We start from the raw sequence: 27,964 nt of genomic DNA, 5'->3' as shown, positions 1-27,964 counted from the left end.
TCATGTGTATATTGATAGGGAGGTGTCCAAAGGCAAGATCACTGCATCAGCGTAACCAGGACCGAGACCATGATCAGGGCGAGCAGGGGGTACAGTATCAGTGCAGCCACAGCGCGAGCACAACCAACAGCAGGGTCACAGCGCCAGCACAGCTATCACCATGGTCATGCACCGCCGAGGTTGCGGCCAGGATCCGGGAAAACTAGGAAACAAGGGAGAGGCAACAGAATTAGCGTAGTGCAGTTCAGAGCCCCAGGTAGTGACAGTCCCACATGGCTATCACAGATAAGCTAAACAACTGAGGCTAAGCTAAGCTAACAAACGGCTATCACACATACAAGGCTAAGCAAAGCAGTAAGCGTAATGCAGTAAACAGACATGCATGATTTTCAAATGGCGGAATTAAGAGAAGGAAAAGGAGCTCAGCGTATCATAGAAAGTCCCCCGACAGGTTAAACCTATGTCAGCCTAACTAGGGGCTGGTCCAGGCAGTCTGACCCAGTCCTAATTATAAACTTTATCAAAGAGGAAGGTCTTAAGTCTACCCTTAAAAGTGGAAACAGTGTCTGCTTTCCTAACTGAAAATGGAAGATGGAGCACAGTAGCTGAAGGCTCTGGTTCCTATCCTACTTTTGGAAACTTTGGGAACCACAAGTAATCCTGCATTTTCAGAGTGCAGTGATCTTAAGGTAAGGAACTAATCACAAATATCTGGTGCCTGTATTTCATCTTATCTGTGGAGGAAATACCTAAAATTTAATTACACTTAGACCCTCATTTAATGACTACCTATCGATATCTATCATGAACTTATTTTCAGAGAAACAAGACAGATCTGTTTCCTGCAAGAAACGCACTTCAATAGTAAAGAACATGAGAAATAAGGTTAGATTTGGGGAGGCCAAATATTTTCCAGCCCCTTTAGCACTAACTCCAGGGGCGTGTACATTCTCATAAATAAAAACTTCTCGAACAGCTGAAAAAGCAGAACAGGAACTGGGTGGAAGATTTTTATTAGTGAAGGGTAAAGTATATTCAGATGTTGTCACTCTTGTTAACATTTCTTCCCCAAATTATGATGACTTAAACTTTTTTCAATCTTTATTTTTAAAACTCAGTGAAACAGATGGGGAAATATTAATAGAGGGTGATTTTAATTTGACACTAAACCCTAAAATGGATTGTTCCTCTGACAAAAACCCACCAAAATGTAGATCAAGAAAAGTAATCAATTATTTTATAAAAAATGGAATTGTGTGTATGGAGATACACTCACCTCCAAAACTAAGGAATATTCTTTCTACTCACCTGTACATAAATCTTTTACCTGAATAGACTATTTTGTGATACCAATGACAATGATCCATCGAGTAAGCACTTGTGAATATCTACCCTGTGTTATGTCAGATCATGCCCCAATTTCCATGACAGTGCTTCCCAAAGATGATATTCAGAAATTCTACAGGAAGAGAATTATCCCTGGTCAAAAACTGACAAATTTATTACCTCCCAAGCTGATTTCTGTTTAGACACCAACTCCAAGACAGCCCCATCTCCCTCTATCCTGGGAGTCTCTGAAGACTGAGGGGACAGATAATATCTTTCTCTAGCCACATGAAAAAAGAATCCTGGAAAAAATTTGGAACTGTTAGAAGAAGTGATAAAAAAACAAACAAACAAAAAAACTTGGAGAAACCTATAAAACAAGATTGGAATGTTTATATAAGACACTTTTATGAAAACATAACCAATATAACATATCAACACCTACAAAACAGAAAAAGCGCTGCATAGAAATAAACAGAGATATCATAAACTGGAAGATAAGGGAAGTAAATTACTAGCTTGGCAACTGAAAAACCAAATTTCAACCTCCATAATTTTAAAAAAAGTTTAATAAAAACGAGATGCTACTTCCAAAAGTTTTATAAGAATTTATGTTCATCAGAATATGAGAATTCAGCAGACAAACATGAGAGGAATTGAAATTACCAAAATCATTTGACCTAGATGAGGCTCTTTCAGAAGAACCTTTTCCAGAAATGAAATTTTGATAGCTCCTATCTTTTTTTCAATCTGTGAAAGCTCTTGGGTTAGATGGGTTCACTCCCGAATTGTATAAGAGATTTCAGTATCAGCTAATTAACTCCTAATGGACATGTACCGCCATTCAGTCGATAGCAAGGTATTGCCTCCTATAACTCAGGAAGCCCTTATCATTTGACCAGAAAGGGACCCTGAACTTATGAGTTCTTACTGCCCAATCTCACTGATTTCAGTGGAAAGTAAAATATTTTAAGCTATAGCAATGAGATTAGAAAAATATCTCTCTTCGCTTGTTCACAAAGACCAGAGCAATTGAATTGAAAGTCTATCAAAAGTAGACTTTCAATGAACAATCTGAGGCGCCTTTTCTACATAATATCAGTGACAGATAATTCCAATGGGTCACCTGTAGTTGCCTCTTTAGACGCAGTAAAGGTATTCGATCCTGTGGAGTGGTGTTACATGTTTAAAGTCCTGGAATATTTCAACTTTGGCAAATACTTTATTGATTGTATAAGGCTTTTATATGATATGCCCAGAGCTAGAGTGAGCACTAATGGAATGATGTCAAGCCCTTTTGCTATTGGGCGTGGCACAAGACAAGACTTGATTTTTACTGTCATTCTAGAACCGCTTGCTCAACAAATAAGAGAGCAAGCTAATGTAAGGGGAATTACAACTGGAAATACCATACACAAAATTGTGATGTATGCCGATGATAAACCTTTGTATTTAATGAATCCTGATGTCTAAGTTAAAGCCTTACTAAATCTAATTGCCAACTTAAGTAGTTTTTAGGCCACAAAATTAACTGTGGAAAAAGTAAGCCCTTCCCACTAATTAATTCGGAACTTTACACGCAGATGACCTATCCACCCTTTTAGGTCAAACCCAAAATTAAATACCTTGGAATTTTGACAGACAGCAACCTTGAGAACCTGTATAAACTCAACTACCTACCCTTTTTGACAAAAGACTAAATGAGATGGGCCATCCTCCCTTTAAGCCTCATAGGTAGAGCAAATGTTATCAAAATAAATGTACCCCCTAGACTTATGTACGTTTTCCAATCGATACTGACTGCTCTCCTACAACTCTTCTTTAACAAATAAAGTAGTGGGGAAGTTTCTCCCTGACATACAACTGCACTGCTGAGCTGCCCGGCTAAGACCACTTTTTTAATGGTTTGGAGGAGATGAAATCCCATCTTGGACACAGATAGAAAGTCACATTTTTAATTAGAGAAGACTTATCACATATTCCATACTGCTCTAATAATAAAAATATAAAGAAACACACAAATAACTCAATTATAATTCACTCAATTGACATTTTGAACAGAATGACTCGTTATCAAGGACAAGACACCTCTCTATCTCCACCTGCTCTATAATGTCCAACTCTTCTTTAGAATTTCTCCAGAGAGACCAGGGTTTTAAAATTTGGGCCCAGAGAAATATAGTCAAGATTAATGACTTATTTGCTGGGGACATGCTGATGTAATTTCAATAATCAAAAGACTTGTATCAAATATCCACCATGCATTTTTATAGATATAAACAACTTCGACATTTCTTGCAATTATAACTGGGTCGGCCCTTGGAAAAACCAAAGCTTTCTCAATTGGAATTACTACTAATCCAAGGAATTAATAGCAAACGCATCTCACCTATAATTTCTTAATTACACATAATAAGGCTAATACTAACTTGGTAAGAGAGAAATAAAAGAGAGATCTTGGAATTCTGATAGATGGTGATTAGTGGTCCATATTGCTTGCAGCTTCACATAAAGGTTATGTTACTGCAGCTATCCACAGAATCTAATACACTCCTGAAAACCTGAACTGTTTCAAGGGCAATACATGTCCACATTGAGATTGGAAACTTCCTGCTCCTATGATCTGGGCATTCCCCAGAGCAATGGTGAGAATCCATAGGAAATACAATCAAGAATGTCCTGAAAATGGAGCTAAATTTATCACCTTACACAATACTTCTTGGATACTATTCTAACCTCCAGATTAACTAACTTTCTTTGGGCTGGCCATGACAGCAACAAAAAAATTTATTTTGGCCTAATGGATTGCTGAAGAACCTCCCAGCCACTCACAGTGGATAAATGAACTCAACTACATTATGCCCTTAGAAAAGATTACATACAATGTAGGAGGTACACCACAGACATTTTATTTTATTTCATTCTATATGTGTATATGTATATATGTATGTATTATGTATATGTGCATGTGTATGTACAGTATATATGTATGTATATATATATATATATATATATATATATATATATATATATATATTTTTTTTTTTTTTAATTTGTTCACCTATTTATTTTTGAAATGTATAGTTATTTTGTTAACCCCCTTCTTAATTCCTCCTAATTTTAATTGTGATTTGTGTACTGTTTGTAAAACCTCTTAAGTCAAATAAAAATGGTCCAAAAAAAATCTCTTCTTCCAGCACTTTTGGTTTCGTTTCCTGGTCTGACGCGCCGTTTGGTGTATGCCATTGGTGGGGATCCTCTCACTGTCTGTTGCATTCAGCCCAAACCCCACAGAACTTTTCCCAATGTTGATAAGTGTTTCTCTATCATAGAAAAGTGGTGCTTCAGCAGAAGGGGACATGGAGTCAAAAAAATAGATAAATACGACAAAAAAGTACGAAGGATTTGAGGAGCTCCTGGCTGCTGCATCTACACGTGCTGCTGTCATCATAGCATAGCATACTTTTAATGCATCTTGATCTCTCTGAGATCACATTTACTTTAAGTATCAGAGTTTCACTACTGCTGTTCTTGTTTTTGCACCTTTTTTGTGCCTTGTCTCTAGTCTTGGCCATGTGCCAGTGTCTTTGCACACAGCACAAAACCTGCCCTTAAATAGAGTGTAGTTACCTATGCCCTAATAGGTGACTTCTGATCAAGTGGGATTCATCACTGAGCACACTTGGGTAAGAGCAGATTTGGATGGTTAAGAACTTCTGGTGCATCTGGAGTTGACTTGAAGATCCACTTATTACTAAAAGTGTTTGTCATCCAGGAGAGACAATAAAAACAGATGGAGTGGTCAAAGTTGTCTTATTGAAATTTAAAGTGTGCTGATGGATTCATGTCATCAACTCATGCATTGAGTAACTTTACATGTCAACTATCCTCCTTAAAAGTTGCCAGCAGTTGACCCAGTAAATGAAATTATTTTTTCTCAGTCTCCAGATGCTGCTAGAGGCTGCAAGCACCCTCTTATTTTATTGTTAGAGTTTACTAATGTTTGAAATATTGTCATGGTATGAATAGTGGTTAAAACCAGCTCTAAGCACAGAGTGATGATTCTCTACAGTCAAAAGACTGCAGGGTTTCTAGCTCTACCTGATCAGTGTGCTAGGTACCCCAAGCAGAGGCGTGACTAAAAATGGGAACCATTGCTTTAGTAGGTAGTTACTAAAGGAAACTTACACAACTTTTCACAGTGGAAATGCGAAAAAAATCGTACCAAACTGAGCTGAACTGACCTGCAGATGGAAACACCCTATATTTGTCTGAATGTTTACTTCACTCCCTCTGAATGTTGCATCAGTCATTCTCTTTGTTTTGCACTGAGGACCAGGAACAACACAGTTTCATCTCTGTCTCTGTCACTGCCTCTGTCTCGTCTTACCTATAAAAGACTTTGAAATGATTTTTCTTTTGTGACTACTATCAGATTTCATATCAATCTTCTATGTGCTACCTAAATCTCTTTAAACCAACAATTTGTGAATGCAGCACATGTGCGCACACAAAAGCACACAATCCATTTCCCTTTCCATCCATCCTTTATTCTGCATGGCCTCCATCCCCTGTTCCTCTCATCCCAACACCCCAACCCCCCACCCACCCAGGGGTTGCTATGGCCCTGCCTCAACCACTCTGGTATCCAGGATACGGTGACACAGTCTACATCCTGATTGGCTGCCAGCTATGCAAGGGTGGGCACACAAAAAGGAAGGAAAGGAAGGGGGAAAAAAGGAAAAGAGGGTGATTGTGGTGCTGAGATGGATGGCTGAGGCAGCACAGCTCCAGGCTGAGCAGTGAGCACCATTTTAGCAGGAACTAAGACCGGGGGAACGCGGGCTGAAACGGAGGGAGAGAGAAGGAAAAAACACGCCGGAGGAAGGACAGATGGCTGCTTGGTTTGAGAGGTAAAAATGACTGAGTGTATGTAGGCAGGAGTGAGAGAAGAGCAGCCGGAAAACAAGGGGACACAAGGATAACAAGAAGAGGGAGGAAAAGAAGAGGAGGCATGAGCACGAACAACAGCGACGCAGCATCCCGTCCTCTGTCTTTCATTCTGACATCCTGACCAAGAGACGGAAAAGAGGAGCCCAAGCAAAAGACAGCAGACGCGAGAGAAAGGAGTAAAGGAAGACAGGGGGTTGGGGAGGGGAGACTTGGGTGCTCAGCACATAAAACACAAGAAGCCTCCTACACATAAACACACACACACACGCTGACACAGATCGCAGCCAGCCTCCAGTGGCAGGCCGTGGCAACGCTGGGCAAAGTGGCAGGAGAAGCAGAGGAGTCGCCCGCTGGAGCAGAGCGGAGGAGGAGAGCAGCACTAGAGGACAGCGGCGGAGACAGTCGAGGAGGAGGACGAGGTGACGCGGTGTGGTGTGGAGGCTCAGCACTGAGGGAGAGACGACGGGGGAGGGGCAGCGGTGCTGAGGAGGAAGAAGAGGAGGAGGCCAGAGGACTGATGGCTCGCGGCAGCGGCTCAGGAAGGTGGAGCAGGCAGAGGTTGGGATTCTTCAGCACCATGCTGCGCTGCAACCTCCCCCCAGAGACCCAGAAGGTGGTGGTGTTCCTCATCATGATGCTGCTCATTATCATCAATGTGGTGCTCATGTTCCTGCTGGCCTTCCAGTAGAACACGCACACACAGACCAACATTCTCTCTCCCTCTCACATAAACACACACACACACACACACAATCACACACACAAAGAGCAGAGGGAGTGAAACACAGAGGGACCAAGGAGCAAAGGAGGACTGCCCTGTTGATGAGCGGGGTTGCTGGGATTGATGGGGGTCCAGCACTGCAGAAGCAGAACACAGGTACAACGAGGAGGAGAGCGAACATCAAATGTGTAAGAATGGATCAGTTGTGTATATTTGTGTCATCAAAAACATGAAATATAAAACCTTATTTGTAAATAAGCATCTGAGCTGTAATTGGTTAGTTTGTCAGAACTGCAGATAAACATTTTTTCTCATACCCAAAGTAAGGCATATATTACAGATGGCTGAATTTGTCAGGTTTCCAGGTTTCTGTCTTTGTGTTTTCAGACACCCAAGTACAATGACTGTGATGCAGTTTTGATTGTGGTGCTTAAAGTATAACGCTTATGTTATCCTATGTTTCACAAGTTGTCATCACATTCCATAAAAGGCCCAACCAACAATTATTAGCCTGTCTTTCATTACTGTCTGACTTTCCTCTACTGTCTGTGGCTCTCAGCTCCAAGATGGTTCCTACCCATTTTTTTTTTTAAAAAAAGGTCAGTCATTTAATAAAACAGCTAGACACTGTAGTTTTTATCTAACATTATTCAAGTGAGCATTTCAGCCAAAATAAATGTATATGTGAGCTTACTGATGTTTTTTGTGTGTTTGGTTGCTGATTGACCTGCCTATTTAACCTCTGATTTAGCGCCATGTATCATCATAGAACATTAATGTAATACATGTCATATAATATAATTCAAATATCAACCTGCTAGTAAATATGACATGACTCTGTATACTGATGTCATTCATGCTGAGGACTAATGGCAATTACGCTGACTTTACCATGTGAGTCATCATATTACCCTCCAACATGTTTTATCTGCTTTTATTACCAGCTAGAATCGATTTGGCATAGCTTACCACTGACACACATCTTTGTAGTTCTGTATGAATTTGCTAAGATTACACTGTCAGTATTGTACAGCAACAAAGCAACATTTGTGACAGCTTAGCTAAATCAGAAAGGAGGCTGCTTTAAAGGGGCGGTGTCCAAAATCAAAAATACTTGTTTTTCCCCATACCTGTAGGCCTATTTTTCCTTATAGATTGTTTTGTGTATATAGTATAAAGGAACTAGATAGCACTTGGCTTGCAAGCACAAAAACATACATTTGAAGAATTCAACAGCGAAGTCTTCTTCCAGAAACCATGGTGTGGTTATTCAAGATAAACCACAGACCTTGTTGTGAGCAGTTTGATGTGGGAACTGTTGTCTGTCTGTGAAAAACTATATCCCCTATATGCGACTATAAAAAGTGTTTACAACATGCTTTGACTGTTTGACAGATATTGACATGTTGAAGATTTGTATTTAAACTTTGAAAATGTGTCCAGCCATGAAAAAACCAGGAACAAGTCACCAGAGGGGTGTATTGAGCTATTTACAGATTCTGAAAGCGTAGTTTCTAAGCTTTCCAATGATGTCCAATACATGTAAATCTGAAAACATTTACAGAAGATGTGGCCATTTGAATATTGGCACTCCTCAAACTAGTTTTGTGAGAAATCCAGCCTCAAATTTTCTGAAAGCCAGGTAACAGTGGCTGCTCATTTGCATCACATTTACATAAATCCAACCCCCTACTGGTCTAGCTATCAGTGACATCTGTTAGCCCACAGGACAGTCAATACTTTATTCATGTACCCATGGGTATGTTATTCACACACTATTCAAGCACATTATCAGGTTGCTGTGTTATTCAAATTAATAGCAGATGCTCAAAATTTCAATGTGCGTATCACTGCATTTTAAAACAACAATACTGAGCTAGCTAGCTAGATAACTCGGACATTAATGAAACTCAGTGGATTATTAAAAGAATTTGTAATCCCTGTAATCCCTGTATGTTACTTCAAATGAACACTAACATAATGAAGATAACTTGGACGTTAATGAAAACTCACCAAATAAGAAACTGAAAGGTATTCCTGCAGACTTCATTGCCTTCGATCAGATAACAAGTTTGGAGGTGCTTTCTTTTCGTCGCAGGCTTCTTGGTGGATTTAGTCAGCTCAGAAGTAACTACTGTATGCCTGTTCGCCTCAAGGTGTCCATTTATTCTAATGTCCTACCACTCTCTTTTGGCCCCTAAAGAATCCATCCGTATGTTGTACATAAGCTCTGGAGAAAGTTTGCGGGTACACGACTGTGTCCCGAGGAGAGAATTCTTCTTTCTTCTTCAGTAGCATTTTGCTCTTGGCGATTTCTTCAGTTTCATCTTCTAGTTCGGGTTCAGAATCAGAAGTGAGATCGGCGTCGTCATGACCAGAAGCATCTGGCTTCTTGAAGATGTACTGCCAAAGATTTGCACTGTAACAGCCCCAATTAGTTCTTCTGCAATGCATTTTTCCTGCTCCATCTTCATTCAATGATGAAAACACAAACAGCTTCCAGAGGTAGCAGTCGCAGTCACTAGCCTACTTTAAATGCAGGAGCGGCTGCTTAAGTAGCCATGTGATTCCTCTTTGACGTGCAGCAGATTTGCCAAAAAAAGGAGCAAAAGCACATGAATAGCCAAAGAAAGCCAGTATGCTAATTTACTGCTGTATCACCACACCCCCAACTAGAAACCGGCTTTTCCCTTAAAACAACCCAAATTCAAATACAAAGTTTATGGTTTTAAGGCCTCCAATACTGTTATTTGTAGCATGGAATGGCTTCTCTATGATTTCAACTTGCATATTCTGCAAAAAAAAGAATTAAATCACAAAAAAAAAAAAGATTTTTCATTGTTTACACGGCCGACTTGTTGTTGGTTTCCTGGTGGTGGGTCACAAATATAGAATGCCTGGTGTCATAGTGTTACACGGTTGTTGCACAAGGATGGTTCCTCAAACCATGGACTGCTGTTAAGTGTTCAACAGTGACAACTTTTTAAAACAAACTGTTGTTGCGCTGGTTGTTTTGGCGTACATTGTTCTGTAGCGCCTCCCACAGGGGAGAAGGTGGAACAGGTTGTGTTCAAGCTGTGATAGTCTGCAGTGCCAGTTTCTGACTCTGGAGGAGTATGATTTCTGGGTGGAGGGGCAGGCTGGTAATACTGGTTACTTCTGCTGTCCTGACTGTCAGTTGTAGTCTGTCCCTGTTGTGTTTGGTGGCTGATCAAGCCATACAGTGATGGATGTGCAGAGAACACACTGGACGGCTGTAGTGTAGAATTGTAGCTTCCGAGGCAGGATGAACTTCCTGAGCTGTGGCAGGAAGTTATCTTCTCCTATGCCTCTTTCCTGATGCAACAATGTTAGATGTCGATATGACTTCCTGGGTGGATGGTGGACCCCAGCTTTCAGTGAAACATGGGGCAGCAGATCTTCACATGTCTGTGTTTGCTTTCTTAAAAAGTTTACACAGTCTCCCTCTCCTGGTAATCCCATAGAGAGCTACCACCCCTCGAACTTGGTCAAGGTTAGTAAAAAAGTCATGTTTTGGGTTGAAAAAAATGTATATCTGATGGAAGGGCAAACTTTTCCATTTTCTTACTTAAAATTGTTCACAACATGGTCTCAAGATAATGTTGTGAGCAGGCTCATAATATCTTTGGTAACAGGGTCATAATATCTGGAAAAAGATTGATTTTTATCTATTTATTTTTTTAAAAATTTGACACTGAACACCTTAACCCTTGTGCCATCTAGTTGCTTGATATTGAAGAGAGGGCTGACATATCTACAGCTGATATCTCCAATACTCAGCAACTCACAACAGTACATTTAGATTGATGAAACAGTGCTACATGTAAGAGGAAGTGGTTCATATTGTTCATATTCTTTAAAAAGATTAGGTAAATTTTAAATTCTAAACATGTTTGGAGGCTTTGGTCTAAAGTGGCACCCAGGCTGGAAGAAGTAAGTAAATGTTGAATCAAGAATGACTGGATGCCAGTAACATGGTATGTTCATGTTACTCTGTGTCTAAAGGAGAGTGTAAAGCATCAGCAGATAAATTTCACCACTGTGTTTGAGTCATCTTGTGTTGACCAATCATTTACTGCTGCTTTGAAAAGAATGAATCGATATATAAATTTTTTCCTTTGGCTGCAGAAGAAATGCCACAGTGCTTCGCTGGCTCACGCTGGGAAACTGTTTGTACATTGTCACTTATTTCTTTCATTTAAGAGCTTCTCTAGAGAATCACCTGAAGTTAAATTCACATCACTAAGATATGAAATAAACCATCTGTTCCTTGACACTTGGAAGCCATTCAGTACATTTAGAAAACAGTTTTTTTTTAAAGGTATAATTTGTGTGTGTGTGTGTGTGTGTGTGTGTGTGTGTGTGTGTGTGTTAGCCATTGCTGTTACCATAGTGACCCTTAGTCACGCTCTATAAGCATTATCCTGATGCTTGACCTGTTTGCAACAAGCTGTATGTAGCCATTTCCTATCATAACATGAATTCTGAGGATGTTGTGATTCTGGAGAGAAGGGCAGCAAAGAGGCAAGATGATGTGGGTGTGTTGCTTAGCAACAGCAATATTGTGTGTTTTCCTCATTGCCATGATGGATCAGTGGAGCTAAGAGCCAGATAGCAGACAGAAAAAAATAAAAGCACCTTGTCTTTCCCAGCACTTGTGAGGTAGTGTGGGAGACATTAGAGTGGAGAGCTGCTGGACTGAGATGCTGGACAGCACAGTGAATGGCCTCTGTAGAGCCTGGGGCCATGTTGACGCAGTGAAACTGGCAATGTGGCGCTGTGAAATATGACTACTGCAGTGTCTCCATCAATAACACTGGCTCCTTTTCCTTCTGCTCTCACTCTGTTTTTGCCTCCCCTTCCTCTGATAATACTTCCTCTTCCCTGTTGTATCTCTATCTTAGTATGCTTCCACCTCAGCTTCTCAGTGATTTCTCCTGCTGTGCTCAGTTCAGGGCAGACCACAATGCATTTCTATGACCATAACCCCATAATGAGGCCTGTCCTGGTTATGATCATATCCAGGATATGTTGCAAAAAAACCTGGGTTATTCATATTTTCTGTATACATGAAAAAATACTCGTGATCCAGTGCAGGCACCTGTGATGTTTACAAAAACAAGAACTAAAAACTAAAACTTTGTACTTGGACGAAATGGTGTAAAATGTTTAGTAACACACTGACTGGATTGCTGCCCATTTTTAAAATGCTTCAACTACCAGTCATATTGTTTTTGTTTCTGTTTTTGGAGTCAGCTTCTTTACTTTGGTTGAATTGTGGGACAACTGTGTCCTCCAAACCATACTCAAAACTCAAATGACCAAATGAGAGTGCCATGATAATAATACTACTACTACTAATAATAATCCATTTCTACCATAATTTCCAAGCCCTTGGTGACCGCAGTATGACATCATCAAATTTATTTTCTCAGACTCACCACAGAGGAGGTTATACAGCTGTTTTAACAGGCAGAGTGGAGCTGACCTCAATGGAAAAAAACTCACCTGTGAGTGGCCTATTAATATACTCCATGAAAGTTTCTCTCAATCATCTGGAGAGTACTATATATTGGATGAAAGCTATTTTTGCACTGACCCCTTAAAGTCCTCATAAAGAAAGAAGCAAAAAAAAAAAAAAAAATGTTTTTCTAACATGTCATGTCATTTTGATTACTTTGACAAAAAACAATGTCAGAGAAAAATCAAAAATACAAATAATTTACTTTTAAAAACCTGTTATATGTGAGTATTACTTATATCAATTTATTAATATTATTTATTCCCATGTATTTATTCTAAGTCTTTAACGTTACAGTACCGTGGACACATCTCATAAATGGTGAAAAAAACATGCTGATATAATTTCTCTCTAAGAAGTATATAATGAATTAACATTACACACACAGTATTAACAACAGTAATTCTTCCTTTTTTGTGTCATAAAAAAGGCAAATTTATTATCTTAATATCACTTATTTTACCATATATATATATATATATATATATATATATATATATATATATATATATGTGCAATGCATAACACTAAATGTATCATTCAACAATGAATGATCAGAAGTTGATTTATTTCTTAGCAAATATTCAGTTTTAATATCATAAGTGCAGCTTCAGCAGTTTTAAGAAAGAAAGCTAAATCAATTTGCTAGAGCAAATTTTAAAAAAATTACTTGACTCTTTTAAGATTTTTTTTTGTATAAAGTTACATAAATCTGCCAATTAAGACCTCTGAAACTATAACGTCAAAATATCTGCCTACCTCTGAAAATTTTACCACACAGAGCCCTCATGTATAGTGTGGTTTTTCTTGTTATTAGCCTCCTGAAGAAGGTGAACTGAAAAGGTAGACCTCAACCTAAACTAAAAGGTAGAGATAGTTCAATCGGTTTGAACTGAGTTCAACACACTTCATTAAGATATAGTGACTGAAATGTACTCTACTAAAAGGGTGAGCAGGACAATATTGAAATCCCCATGAAATGAAAGATACATGTTCCCACTTTTAATCCTGTGTTCCTTCATTTATTTCTTGTTAAAGGCCAAATATATGTACAAAAAATCAGAGTATTTTTACATCAAAATCCTCTCAAAGACGTTTACCCACTTCTAAAATCAGGTCAAATGCTTTCAAATGTTTGATGACTCATTCTGCATTCGGGAGCATTTACAGAAGTTCATCCAATCAAATGATACTTTAGGCTCAGGGAAAAAAAATGTTGGGTGGGTTAAAAAAAAGCTATCAGAGCAATATGGAGAGAGATAGGAAGTGTTTGGATGTCAGTGAGCAAAACCTTTGTTTTTTTTCCAAAAGTTCCATCAGTGAAGCCCATCCTTGGTCTTTTTAGTCACTGGTTGTTGACCCTTGATATCAACTGTTTGACCTCTGCAACTATGACCTTACAGCATATTTTGACCTTTAACTTTTGTGTGGTGCCTCTTCTGCAGCTGATCAGTGATGGCAGCGTGGTGTATGCTGAGGCCCTGTGGGACCATGTCACTATGGATGACCAGGAGCTTGGCTTCAAGGCCGGTGATGTCATTGAAGTAGTGGACGCCACTAACAAGGAGTGGTGGTGGGGTCGCATCATGGACAGCGAGGGCTGGTTCCCTGCCAGCTTTGTACGGGTGAGACAAACTCTGTTCATGCGATTGGAGGGGACAAAAATGACCTGCCATACAGATTTTAATTGCACTGTTCAATTAAATCAAGGTGGACTGCAGCTGGCAGACTGGATCATATGAATCCTCAAGCAATATATCTGAAAAATTAGGGCTTCATCGTTTTTTGGATCCTTACCAAGACCCCATTCATAATAAGCATGCTATGCTCTTGCACACTTGTCCACAAATAAGAAAAAAAATTGAGAGAAATGTTGTGACAGAATTTAAACTTATCCTAACATTGATGTGCCTTTTCCTCTCATGAATGCTAATCTATAAAGCAGCAGCTGTTAGAAAATTGGAGCTGCAGTTCATGTTGATGTGAATTTGTGAAGAGACAATTGAAACTAAAAGAGATGCTGAAGCAGATGATGGGGAAAAGCCAAATCCTTCCTAGGGATTTAACAGTTACCTGTGTCCTCTGCAGTTGCGTGTGAACCAGGATGAGCCCATGGAGGAGTATTTGGCCCACCTGGAGGAAGCTCAGGCTGGAGAGGAGAACCATGCAGGCCTGGGCTTGTTGCTGGGACCTGGTTTACCCTGTAAAGAACAGATGAGGACCAATGTCATAAATGAGATCATGAGCACAGAAAGAGACTACATCAAGCACCTTAAAGACATCTGTGAGGTCTGTTATAAAATTAGGGATCCTCTCTGTAAACTTTCTGTCCTTGTCGCTGTCTTGAGGGGACATTAAAAGCAAATTCTCAGTGTTTGTTGTTTTGTTGAGGCCTCAGGTACCTAGAATGAACTGTCTTCCACTGAGTTTTTATTTTAGTCGCCTGTAAATCTTTTGCACGGATTAGGATACATTTATATATTATCAATATTCTAAGGCCATGAGAAAGCAGTGCAGTGGTGAGAAGGTGTTTTTGTGGGTGGGGACAGGGAGTAGGAGGTTGGTGACAAAAAAAGGCTCTCAAGGCACTGATTAACCAATAGCAAAATTCTATTGCAGTAGCCAGGTTTCAACCTTTAGAGGGCAGTCGATGTACATATTTAGACACGATATGTAGAATTTTATTGGTTTGCACTTAAATGTCAAGAGTTGGTCCCGGATCCATCAACAACACTACTAAATATTCATATATTGTTTTATAACTGAAAATCTCTGTAAGTGGCAGTTGAACAGCTGGGAAAACCCTGGCTCAAAGAGCGTTGGCTTATTGGCAGCAGAGGAAGCAATAACATTTTATGTTGTACTGTATATGTTTTGTGTGTGGTGGATGTTTCAAAGTGTTTATTCCTGCCATTTTTTGTTGCTCATTGTTAAAACAAAGGAAAAATGTCTGTGCCGCATGTTGATGCTGAGACATTGTGTGTTTCCCTCAGGGTTACATCAAACAGTGCCGCAAGCGGACAGACATGTTCACTGAAGAGCAGCTTCGAACCATCTTTGGCAATATTGAAGAGATCTACCGTTTCCAGAGGAAGTTCATCAAAGGCCTGGAAAAGAAATTTAACAAGGAGCAGGCACACCTCAGTGAGATAGGTTGCTGCTTCCTTGAACATGTAAGCTGAGTCGCAGTGTTGGAAGGTTACAATTTACCCTGTTAAAAATGTAATCAGTACTATAAATGACTTGATCGAAGTGATGTAACTCATTACATTCAATAACTTTTTGATTACTTTTCTAATAAATGTTTTATACTGGGTAATAAAGCTGACCGATTGACTAAAATAGACTATGCCAAAAGACAGCAAAAAGATGCAAAGGAACAGAATGAAGATTGTATTCTACATACCTTCTTTTTTTTTTTTTTTTTTACTAAGAAAAATAGATTTTGATATAACCCCTATGTAATCACCACCATTTGAATGGTGACTGTCATTTAATTACATTTTCTTCTCAGTAACTGTAACAGATTACAGTTATATCTATTTTGTAATTTACTATGATTTGTAATTAATTGTTCTCTTTTTGTATCTTTTATGTGTAGCAAACAGATTTCCAGATTTATTCAGAGTACTGCAACAACCACCCCAATGCCTGCATCCAGCTCTCTAAGCTCATGAAGGTCAACAAGTATGTGTTCTTCTTTGAGGCCTGCCGACTCCTTCAGAAGATGATCGACATCTCCTTGGATGGCTTTCTGCTCACTCCAGTTCAGAAGATCTGCAAGTACCCACTGCAGCTGGCTGAGCTGCTCAAATACACCAATCCACAGCACAGGTGACTGCAAACTCTTTCTGTGTTCCCGCAGGGAAGGATTTCAGAAGATCCACTAATCCTGTAAATATGTGCTGATTTTAGGATTATCACTTTTTTTCTTTGCTTTAGGTAAAGGCATGTTCTAACTGGTCACCATGACCAGAACAGTTGGTTTTCATTAATGTTTTTTGTTATTTATTTATTTTTTTTACCTTAGAACTGGTGCATGAACAACAAAACCTTGAGTTGAGAAAACTTTAAAAAGGAAAATAAAAACACTGGAAAATGGCAAGATGAACTTAAATGCTCTGAAAAAAACAGGGTAACACTTTATATCTATAATGCATTATGTCAGCATTAAAAGTGAATTATAATGCATTTATAATATGCTTTATGAATACTCTCATGAACACACATAATGCTTACTGATGCACTATATCAATAGCCTCTAGTTTTTAACAAGTCAAGAGCATCCATCAGACCTTTGTCACTTCCTTATAAATCAAATCTATAATGGTTTATGACTATTGATTTAGTGCATCAGTATCATTATATATGTTTATGAATGTATGCATAAAGAATTATGAATACATTACAATTCACTATGAATGCATACATAGATAATGCATTATAGATGTGGTCTTCATAGAAAGTGTTATCAAAAACAGTAACTGGACCTCAGGTTAAGATTTTTTCATTGTTATAGAATGTTGTACATTTAATAATAAACAATATTTTGATAAACAAAGCCCATGAATATTCAAAACATAAACACTGTATATGCACACACAATTCTTACTGGGAGTTAAGAGGTAGTAATCACTGACAGCAGCTCCTAGCTGTAAATATGTAAATATGGCAAAAATTCCATGAAAACACCAAAACTATTCTAGTCATAAAAGTCTCTTAATATTTTGCCACTCCCCTATCCTGACTGAGGCACTCCTCCTCCTGCAGACATTGAAAAACAGCTCAGTGTATTGTGTTTTTTTTTCTTTTTTTTTCAGAAAAGGCTCAGTAATTCACTGAAACAGCAGAAAACTGTGGTGTTTAGAAAACAAACAGGGTGAAATTCTTGGGGACCATTTACAGTGGCGGATTAATGCACATTTGGTGTGTCAGTGCAGGAACATGTTATTCAGGGATACTGTGAAACTCACTCATGCATCACGATAGAGCTCAATGGCAGAGAAAGATGATTTATCAAGCTTTGGACATACACAGAGGATACATGTTTAGTAGGTTACATTCCTTTTTGGTTTTGGTCTTTTCATGGAATTTCTTTACTATCGGAAAAATATAGAGTATCACCAGACTTTAAGCGTCTGTTAAGCTTTAGCTTTACACTGCATGCCCCTGTTTGATCTTTAGAGACTACAAAGATGTGGAGGCGGCCTTAAACGCCATGAAGAATGTGGCCAGGCTGATCAATGAGAGGAAACGGCGTCTTGAGAACATCGACAAGATCGCCCAGTGGCAGAGCTCCATAGAGGACTGGGAGGTGTGGCAAGATGCATCTTTGTTGTATATATAGTCTCTCTACTGTTCAGTACACCAGCAACAGGGCTGGGTAGCTAGCAGCAGCTGTGTGTGTGTGTGTCTGCGTGTGTGTGTGTGTGTGTGTGTGTGTGTGTGTGTGTGTGTGTGTGTGTGACTAAATGAAAGAATGAATGATGATTTTTTTTTATTATTGTGACATACAAACAAATATGCCCAGCATGCACGGGCTTACAAGATAGATGATTGGATGCAGCAAAGTTTGCAAAATTAAATGTATTGAAATTAAACAACCATTCTACCTTTTGGTCATCAGAGCACCAGAAAATATCAGGGTTTAGATGAGCCATTTAATGGAATATTAATCACATTCTGTGCAGTTAAAGAGAAAATAGGACTCACTTTCCACTTCACCCAGATCACACAACTCACATATTGTTTTCCTCCTGAATGTTGTGGAATTGCCCAACCTCAATGACCAGGAAGAATACCAGCTCCTGCTGTGCGACTAAGGATAAGGCTTCTAGATAAATGAAATAACACATATTAACATGATAAATAACACTTTTTTTTTTTTTTTTTTTTAAGAGTTAACATTGCCGCATACGTTTTTCCTGTACATATACACCATATCTACCTCCTCAAAGTTTGGACAAAGCTCTTTTGCCCATTGGGTAAACACCCTCCGATTTATTTATTCTCTGTCATTTTGATTAGACAGTTCCACAATCTGATCCTGTCACATTTCCATTGAACCACTCCTGTTACCCAGCCCATGTCTCTTTATCTGTTGGAATGCTAGCAAATCTATGAACCCCCAGAAAAGATTGTGTGACTCTATTCTGAATAGTTTCAGAAGTTTTAGATTCTTTTAGGCCCCATGTCCCTGCAGCATAATTCAATCTAGGAGGGACACATGCATCATAGAGTTATGTATATATAGAATAACCAAGATCTTTACATACTTTCAGTTTATTGAGCCCATTCCAGCCCCTAAAGATCAATAAGTCACCAATCAAGAAACCTAAATGTTTAAATGTACCAACATATTCTAAATGGATTTGACTGAACCTTTGTGAGCTTCTTTCCACACTTTTCTGTCAGAAATGCATTGTCTGTGTTTTACTTTGGTTTATTGCTAATCTTCATTTATAGCACTACACTTTGGCCATATTTAATATATTCTGTAGATCAAACTCAGCCAGTAAAATGATACAATCTGTGTAGAATAAATACTCAGTTTAGTATCATTCAAACATTTGCCTAGATTTACTTTCTTAATCTGGAGAGCTAAGTCAATTATTTAGTCAAATGCCTTTTGAAAGTCAATGAACCATGAGAAGGTGAATTAACTTTTACCAGATTTTAGTTTAATGATAGTTAGTTACTGAATGTATATGGTCAATGCAGGCTTCTTTCTTTCTAACTGCATCTCACTTGTCATCAAGATGCTGTCCCTTTTCTAAATACTGCATGAGCCTGGTGTTCAGGATATTAGAATGCAGTTTGTACACTGTGCTGCGAAGACTGATACCTCTGAAATTGAGGGGTGTTCTGGGGTCATTCATTAGTGATTTTAGTCCGGGTTTAATAATAGACTTGTACCGCATTAAAGAGATTTAACCGTGTTCAAAGAATGTCTTGAAAAGACAAAAGAGGAGTTAAGGCAAATGTGGAAATTTTAAAGCTTCATTTTGCTGTGTGTATGTGTGTGTCTGTCTGTGTGGGTGCGTTTGTGCGTGCGTGCGTGCGTGCGTGCATGCATATGTGCGTGTGTGTGTTTCTTGACCCATGCAGGGAGAAGACGTCCTCAGCAGGAGCTCTGATCTTGTGTTTTCGGGGGAGTTAAGCAAGCTGTCCCAGCCTCAGGCCAAGAGTCAACAGAGAATGTTTTTTCTCTTCGATCATCAGATGGTATACTGCAAAAAGGTGCCTCAGCATGTTACACTGTATTTGACATTATTTTACTTATGACATAACAACAAAAGAAAGGAAAGAAAAGGGCTTTTTCAGGCTGTTACTTCTCAGCTTATGGTTGGGGTTGCTTTCATGCAGTTGTAGATTTGTGGGATGGGGGGAAAGAGGCATGAATTTCTGAGTACTTTTAAGTCTTTTGGCCACCTGGACACACTCCATTTGTTTAATTGTGCACCGTTTCCCGTTTGCAGAGCTGTGTTGGTGTCATGAGTGGATGTTATATACATATATATATATATATATATATATATATATATATATATATACTGTGTTATAGTTTGGGAGTGACTTGATAATGTTTAAAATGGTTTAGGGAATATGCGCTACAATGTGTAAGCTTGATATGAAAACTATAAAATTTTATCTGACTCAAGACTGTATAAGCATGGACCCTCTGGCCCCTTAGGGCGCTACGCTCCAAGGACAGTTGGCCCCTTTGGCTACCTAGCAATACAAGGTAAAAGGTAGATTTATTGTCATTTTTCTTAAATGTGGTTTAAGAAGAAATGAAATTGAAGTTGATCCTAAATCCTGCTATATCTTTTTCGTGTTAAAGGAGAAGTTGAGGCGTCTCACAGTTTGGGGAAAGAAGCTGCTCTGTAGTCTGGTGGTCAGTGGTGCTCTGTAGATGGGAACCAGGGATGTTCTGGGCAGTTTTAATCACCCGTTGTAGAGCCTTCCTGTCCTGAGCCGTGCATGAACCATGCCAGTTTGTGATGTTTCCAGTCAGTATGCAGTATGAGCAATCACTCCTCTGTAGAAATGAACTACATCTTGCTCTCGAATTTAGCCTTCCTAAGTTTCTGTTGGAAATGGAGCCTTTTCTGTGCTTTTTTTAACCTCGGTGGTGATGTGTGATGACCAAGATCACTCATGTCAGAATCACACAGTCCAGTCATGTCTATGATTTTCAGCAATACATTTTGTTATACTCCATCATTTCATCAAAATTAAAACGTCGCACAACTCTTGTGCAGGACACAAGGCTTTATCAACAGACAGTTTGGGCTATATTTCCTTTAATATTAATCCTCTGTTTGTTTAAACCTGTGGATTGAAACACAACACTGATTTCTAAAATCAGTCTGCCTTATTGGCTCTTTTTGGTTCTGTGGATTATTTAGTTCTTAAATTCCTCAGAAGGATTCTTGGCTGAATTTATCCTCATAATTGCAGGACCTCCTGCGGCGGGACATGTTGTACTACAAGGGTCGGATGGACATGGACCACATGGAGGTGATAGATGTGGAGGATGGCAAAGAGAAGGACTTCAACACCAGTGTGAGGAATGCCCTGAAGCTGCGGTCACTGGTTAGTGATGAAATCCACCTACTGTGTGCCAAGAAGCCAGAGCAGAAGCAGCGCTGGCTGCGAGCCTTTGCTGACGAGAGGATTCATGTCCAGCATGACCGTGAGACAGGTCAGATATATGCACAGTTCATCTTCATGCTTAAAGAAAAACACACAAACTTGCAATCTTCTGGTTAATTGACATTGTCTCCATAACCTTTTAGTCATGCTTCATTCTCTGCAAACCACAAAGCTGATTCCATGTGATCTATGTCATCCTTTCTTCTCCCTCCACTGCATCTGCATTTACTCTTTAATATCCACACTTTTGGTAAATCAGGTATTGTGGGTCTGCCAAGAGTAAATGGATTTCTATGATGCTGATCCAAAAATAGAGAGGTAAAATGTCAGCCAGGCTTCTGTCCACAGTTATTACTCTTTATTATCTGGCTACTTCACTGTGACATTATCAATTAATTATCGATTTATTTGGCACATGAAATGATATAAAATACAATTTTAGTGAAGTGTAATCCTGTTTGTTCCATCAATGAGTGCAATAAAAGGACTTCAGTGGTGAATAATGGACTGGGCAATCTTAGGCAGGGTCCTCAGTCAGTCTCCCGTTGGCCTAAGAACAGAAGCTCGTCCTGAGCCCCTCAGTGCTGGCCTGGTGTTATTGTTACCTTCTTCCCAAACTCAGTTGGAAGAAAAGGCAGTTATCTGGGTGGCTGGGATTTTTGGCTGGACTGCAACATGCGCAACATGAGCCTTACATTTATTTAAAGTTATTAACTGATACGTGTCCGAATGGGTGTCGCTGCCATTTTAAAGAAAAGAAGAAAATAAAACACCTATTAAAACTTAAGTGAATATTACGTGTTACAGTGTCGGACCAGGTGCTGATGTAAAGACAAATTCTCTGTTTGTTTATCAGCGGTGATATGCTTCACAAACAATCGGTATCAGTGGAGCTTGGCTCTTATAGCGGCCATTATACCCCCCACATTCACATACACAAAATAATCAAGGACATAGTTTTCAATTTTGATTTTATTTCATGTAACCTCATTAATTGTAAACTTTAAACTGCAATAAAATTGTTTAAAAATTTGCTGCAACGGAAACCACTGTCTGAGCACAAAAAACTTTGGACTCAAATAACTACCAGCTCTCAGGACCAATCTAGACAACTTGACCTAAGATCTCTGAAGTCTACCAGATGCTGTTAGCCGTGGGACAGAATACATTTTATAGGTTTAAATAAATAACTGCAGTTTGCTTACAGTTTTCATTTTTAAGGCTTTTCATGCATGTATATTAGTTACAGGGGCAAATTGCTACATAGCCATTCCGATCTATAGTTACTGCACCCAGTGGTGCAGTTCCATGAGTATTGACACACATTATCATGTAGAAGTGCTCTACTTAGCCTACATGTAAACTTTCAAATCTATCACCTATTAACTAGCCTATTAACTTTTAGCTAACTAGCAACTGATGAACTAGCTAAACTAAACTTGCTAAACTAATCAATACTTTGGCTTAAAAACATCAGAAATTACAGCAAAAACCTCGATCTACCAATCTGAAGGACATTTGTATGCATTAACATATTGTGATCGATAAATTATAAAGAAATGGTGAGAGAAAGATGTCTACTCAACATGCTTGCTGAAATCCCTGCATGTCAAGAGCAAAATGATTTGTGAGGTGAGGTATAGTCTGGACAAGGGGGGTATAGTCTGGCCTAACCCCCCCCAAAATAATATGTGTATATATATATATATATATATATATATATATATATATATATATATATATATATATATATATATATATATATATATATATATATAGGCCAGACTATAGCTATAGGTATAGTTTGGCTGAAGATTTGAACCCACGGCAGCTGTGGCGATGACACAGCCTCTTTACATTGGGTCCCCACCCCACCCTATCAACTAAGCCCTGAAGCTTATCTTTTTTGCTTAGTGACATCCTGAGGGGGTCACAGTGGTGAACCAATCATGTTTGAAGATTACTGAGAGGTTGAGTTCAAATGGCTGTTCTTTGTATGAAGAACAAACAGTAGGACAACAGTAGCCATTTTGAAAAAGGAACTCACAGGATTGTCTTGTAATCTGACATATTCATCAGACATTGCCACATGCTTCTGGGATTGCCTTCCTGAAACTGAAATTCTACTTTCTTGCCCCGCCCCTAATATAATGGTTGGGGAAATACTGCTGTGACCTTGACCATTAAACACCAAATTCTAATCAGCTCACTGTTAAATCCAAATAAATGTTTATGTCAAATTTCAAGAAATTCTCTCATGGTGTTCATGAGCTATCACTTTCATAACTGAATGAATGCAAAGTCACTGGGATGTTGACCTTTGACCACCAAAATCTAATTAATTCATCCTTAAATCAAAGTGACTTTGTGCCAAATTTTGAAAAAATCCCTCAAGGTGATCATGAAATATAACATTCACAAAAATTAGACATAAGATATCAAAGTGACCAGAACCGTTGACCTATGACCACCAAAATCTACTCAGTTCATTTTTAAGTCCAAATGAATGTTTGTGCTAAATTTGACAGAAATACCTCAAAGCATTCTTGAGGTGTTCATGAGAATGGCAGGAAAACCCAAAAACATAACTCCTCCAGGCTCAGCTACTGCCGGAACAGAGAAAGTGATAGTAGGCACGTTTACATGGAGCCGACTAATCTGAACAGGATTAAACATGATCCATATAAACACCTCAGCCAGTATAAACAGGCCCAGACTGATTTAAATTTCCCTTGGTTGCAGAAGGATAGTTTAAACCTTTTCATAAACCAATCAAAAGAAAATTTATGTCATGAAAACATTGAACATGATTCCTCTCTGGCTACGTTCTTTTTATGCATTCTCTTTCCTCCCTTCTTCTCCTCTTCATTGGTATCACACTGTTATTTGATAAATCGGCATCAAAACAACAGTAAATATCTCTCTGAACACAAACTAAATAACTATTTTAGCCATTTGACTTCAGACTCCAAAAGGGGCAGACAAGGTGCTTAAACAGCTCCAGTGGCTCCGTAACCATAGTAACTCACTCACTCCTGCTAGGTTGCACAAGGTAGAGAGAGAGAGCGAGAGCGTGCTGTGCTGTTGGTTAGTTATCGTTTTTTTAATTTTTCACTTAGAGAAAATGCACTTGTGGCATCAGAGAGTGTGAAAAGTGTCAATTGCATGTGTCTCATGGTCAAAGTAGCCCTGTCACAGCAGCTGTAGCTGCAGCAGTATGTAAACACAAAATTGTATTTATAGGACATCCCACGTAAACAGTTGACCCGAAATCTTCACTCACATTATTAATCAGATTAAGTTTGGTCTAAGGACACAGGGTGTTGTACATACTGTACAGATTGTAAGGCCCCCTGAGGCAAATATGTGATTTGTGATACTGGGCTCTATAAATAAAACTGAAATGACTTCACTTAGTGTTTCTATGTCTTTTCCTCCTCTCAGGATTCTCTCTCACAGAGGTACAGAAGAAACAGGCCATGATAAATGCCTGCAAAAGGCATCCAGCTGGGAAACCCAAAGGTATGCATCCATGGGTTCAGAGACAGGCAGATATCTGGATTGCAATCACTATATATATATATATATATATATATATATATATATATATATATATATATATATATATATATATATATAATATACTAAGGACTTGCGCTGGAGTCGTTTTTGTATCAATGTAGACTTTACATTTTCCTTAATGTTCAGAGGTATGGTTTTCTTTTGTCAGGAAATATAGTACTAAGAGGAGTCCTCAGATATCTCCCTTTCTCCTATGTCACTAGGACCTATATTCTGAGAGCACACCAGAATCACTTCTAAGAATCATGTAAAGGTTTGACTACAAATAAAGATACTTGTCCTCCCTCAGAAGAGGACAGCAGACGTATTTATGAAGAGACCTACACAAAATGTATCAAGAAGATGCTTTTACCCTTTTAAAACAAAAACCAGCATACCAATAACTGTATATTGCAGTTCTTTAATTCATGTTAAGCCACTTTCAATTGACTCAACACCTTCTGCACAGGTGTTTTCACATTAAAAGGTTCCCTTTTCCTGGTAGGCTTTTGATATGAAGCATCTCAAGAAAGTGTTGAGTTTCATCATCATCATCATCATCATCATCATCATCATCATTATTACCTGAACTGTGCTTGGAAAAAATGGCAAAATAGAGGCAAGTGGCTGATTATAACACCAGAAAATTCCATCAAACCAAAAATGAAGTGAAATGTTGTGAGCCTATTCTCAGTGGTGTGGGCCAGGATGAGATTGGTGCAGCTAATACAGGTTGTTGTACATCAAGTTTTCAGAAATATCAGCATTTCAATTTTTTTTTGTTTGTTTCTGTGTTTCCTCCTTTGGCACTTGACTTTCTCAAGAAGTTTCTAAAAACAAAATAGGACCACCTGGAAATGGCTAACATCGAAAAGTCAGACTAAATAATGAAGTCAAAATAAAAGGGCAATTCAATGTGTTTATCAGGGTAAACAACCCTCCCCCTGGCAGAGCGCTGTTATTTGGACTGATGCAGGTAACACTACCTTCTTTGTTAGTTGAGCAACAAACAGACAGCTCTGTTTGATCAAACCAGTGTCTCTCTTTCTTCCTCTGCCAGCATCTCTTCCTCCCCCTATCTTCACCCACAAGGCACGGAGCTCCATCATGATAGTAATGAAACATAAATACAGCGTAGTTATTTGGCTGGAAGAACAGGTGATGGCAGCCCAATAGTCCCCACTGCAGCAGGCCAACCATGAACAGAAAATTGTCCATTCAGCAAGTGAGGAGTGGGGGCATTCCTAGATCTAGGCACTGGAGTTTGCTTTGGCTGAATTAGAGTTGCTACAGCTATGTTAGCTGGGCACGTAAGGCAGTCAGTAGCACATCTATGTAATGTTACAGTTTGAAATACAACACAGTTACCCAGCAAAAAACAGGACAATAGTTGGTTCAATCAAGGACTCACTCCACACAAAATAACTTTAGTCCACTAGACTCATGTATGCTTTCATAGGCTCACCTTGTAACATTAGGAGGTCTGGAGGATTAGGTCATTTGTTATGAGGGTCATGTCTACACAAGGAAAATCACTTGTTGTAGGAAAAAACACTTGTCTTTGTGCTCTGATGTGAAATACATAATGTGTATGAGATCGCTTCAGGAAGATATTTTCTGTTTATTGCCCCTCAGCAGTCACCAGACCCTACTACGACTTCCTTCTGCGACAGAAACACCCCTCTCTCCCCACTGCTTTGCCCCAGCAGCAGGTCTTCATGCTGGCTGAGCCCAAGCGCAAAACTTCCACCTTCTGGCACAACATCGGACGATTGACACCCTTCAAGAAGTAAAAAAAATAAATCAGAAAGGAAACGAAAAGCTGTGGAAAGAAGAAATGAAGGACAAAGAGAGGCGCTCTCTGCTTGTGCCTGAATAGACCCCTTTTTAAATGATCTCTTTTCTGTCTTTGTTTTCCTAACATGGCCCTAATTGACAAACTGAGTTATCATATAGATGAGGATGATTATGATGATAAGGAGATTCTTTTTTGAAAGCACTTTATAGGCTGGTTAACAATCAGACTTGAGAATGGTCTCCTGGAGACATTGAATCAACCAGGGAGAATGGATTGCTTAACTAACTACTACTACTACTACTACTACTACTACTATTACTACTACTACCATTACTACTACAACACCTTCAGTCAACTACTACTGTACTGCTGTGAGAAGGGACTTCTGACTGTGCGGCCTCTGTGAAGACATTGGCTGTCAACAAAGTTGTGTCATTTATTTCCTCATCTCTTGTATTGTTTTATTACTTCAGTTGCCAAGTGTTCACAGTGCCGGATTATTTGTTTTATATTTGTTTGGTATGTGTGTTTATGAAAAAAAATGTCAAAAAGTTGAGATGGGGAACTCATACTTCTGTGCAAATACATGATTTCAGGATCTGTTCAGTTAAGTTTTTATCTGCCAGGGCTTACTTAATTCTTAGTCCTCTGGTGCATTTATGGTATTGTGCCCCCCCCGCCCCCAAGGAAAAAACTACAAAAAAACAAGTCATTAATAGGAACTTAACATTAAAACAAACACTAGCAACACATATTTCTTGAGTACCATTTCAATGAACATTAACAATCTGTTAATGGATGACTTAAAATGACATGCATGGATGTGATGAAAATACTGTGAAGAATATTTTTTTATCTGTGCAGAGACCCTGCTATATTTAAGTAGATCACGAAATGAGATGTCATTGTGCTAGTATGCTAACATCACACACACACACACACACACACACACGCACACACACACTGATATGCTTTTATCTACCTTTTCTTCTGACAACCAGTGTTCCTGATTAGTGTATCTGACCTTCAGTATAAATGCAGCCCAATGATTTCACTCTGTAAGTGCATTCAGTGAAATATGCTCCTTTTCCCTTTATGTTCAAATGTTCTTCTGACAATAGGGAATATTAAACATTCCTATGCTGTCAGTTGTGACTGTCAGGCGGGGTGGTTATTAATTTATTTCACAGTGAAGTATAGCACTATTCAGCAGACATCATGGAGAAGTGAAGGTGCACTGTGATGCTGTTCTGTTATTAGTTCAGCTGCTGGTATTAAGTGAGGTTTTAGGGACCATACCATTGTTTTTGAAACTCTAGCCTCCTAAACTATAAAACATGTACCATTTACATTTTCACCAAAACTTTTCAAAAGCGAGCAAGTTTGTTTTTCTTTTCTTTGGGTA

General features: G+C 38.9%; 1 protein-coding gene across 4 annotated transcripts in view; it reads left to right on the top strand.

The window, feature by feature from the left end:
- The window catches only part of LOC121960495 (rho guanine nucleotide exchange factor 4-like), a 160,407-nt gene extending 132,687 nt beyond the window's left edge, over positions 1 to 27,720 (top strand). The window contains exons 1-10 of one of the 4 annotated variants that reach the window (XM_042510216.2): positions 6,056 to 7,156; positions 13,988 to 14,167; positions 14,631 to 14,831; positions 15,536 to 15,715; positions 16,144 to 16,376; positions 17,727 to 17,856; positions 19,650 to 19,781; positions 21,006 to 21,249; positions 24,645 to 24,722; positions 26,397 to 27,720. In XM_042510216.2, the coding sequence (XP_042366150.1) occupies positions 7,124 to 7,156; positions 13,988 to 14,167; positions 14,631 to 14,831; positions 15,536 to 15,715; positions 16,144 to 16,376; positions 17,727 to 17,856; positions 19,650 to 19,781; positions 21,006 to 21,249; positions 24,645 to 24,722; positions 26,397 to 26,554 (1,569 nt within the window). In that variant the 5' untranslated portion in view covers positions 6,056 to 7,123 and the 3' untranslated portion in view covers positions 26,555 to 27,720. Of the gene's footprint in view, positions 1 to 6,055; positions 7,189 to 13,987; positions 14,168 to 14,630; positions 14,832 to 15,535; positions 15,716 to 16,143; positions 16,377 to 17,726; positions 17,857 to 19,649; positions 19,782 to 21,005; positions 21,250 to 24,644; positions 24,723 to 26,396 lie in introns of those variants that run through there. The other 3 variants (XM_042510213.2, XM_088071809.1, XM_042510217.2) reach the window with 3 other exon arrangements.
- The last annotated feature ends 244 nt before the right edge of the window (positions 27,721 to 27,964 follow it).

Source organism: Plectropomus leopardus, chromosome 21 (genome assembly GCF_026936395.1).
Source record: "Plectropomus leopardus strain MGB_pleo_1.0 chromosome 21, ASM2693639v1, whole genome shotgun sequence".
In the NCBI taxonomy this organism is placed as follows: domain Eukaryota; kingdom Metazoa; phylum Chordata; class Actinopteri; order Perciformes; family Serranidae; genus Plectropomus; species Plectropomus leopardus.
Note: the sequence above shows the minus strand (reverse complement) of the source record. Positions and strands in the feature narration are given on the sequence as shown.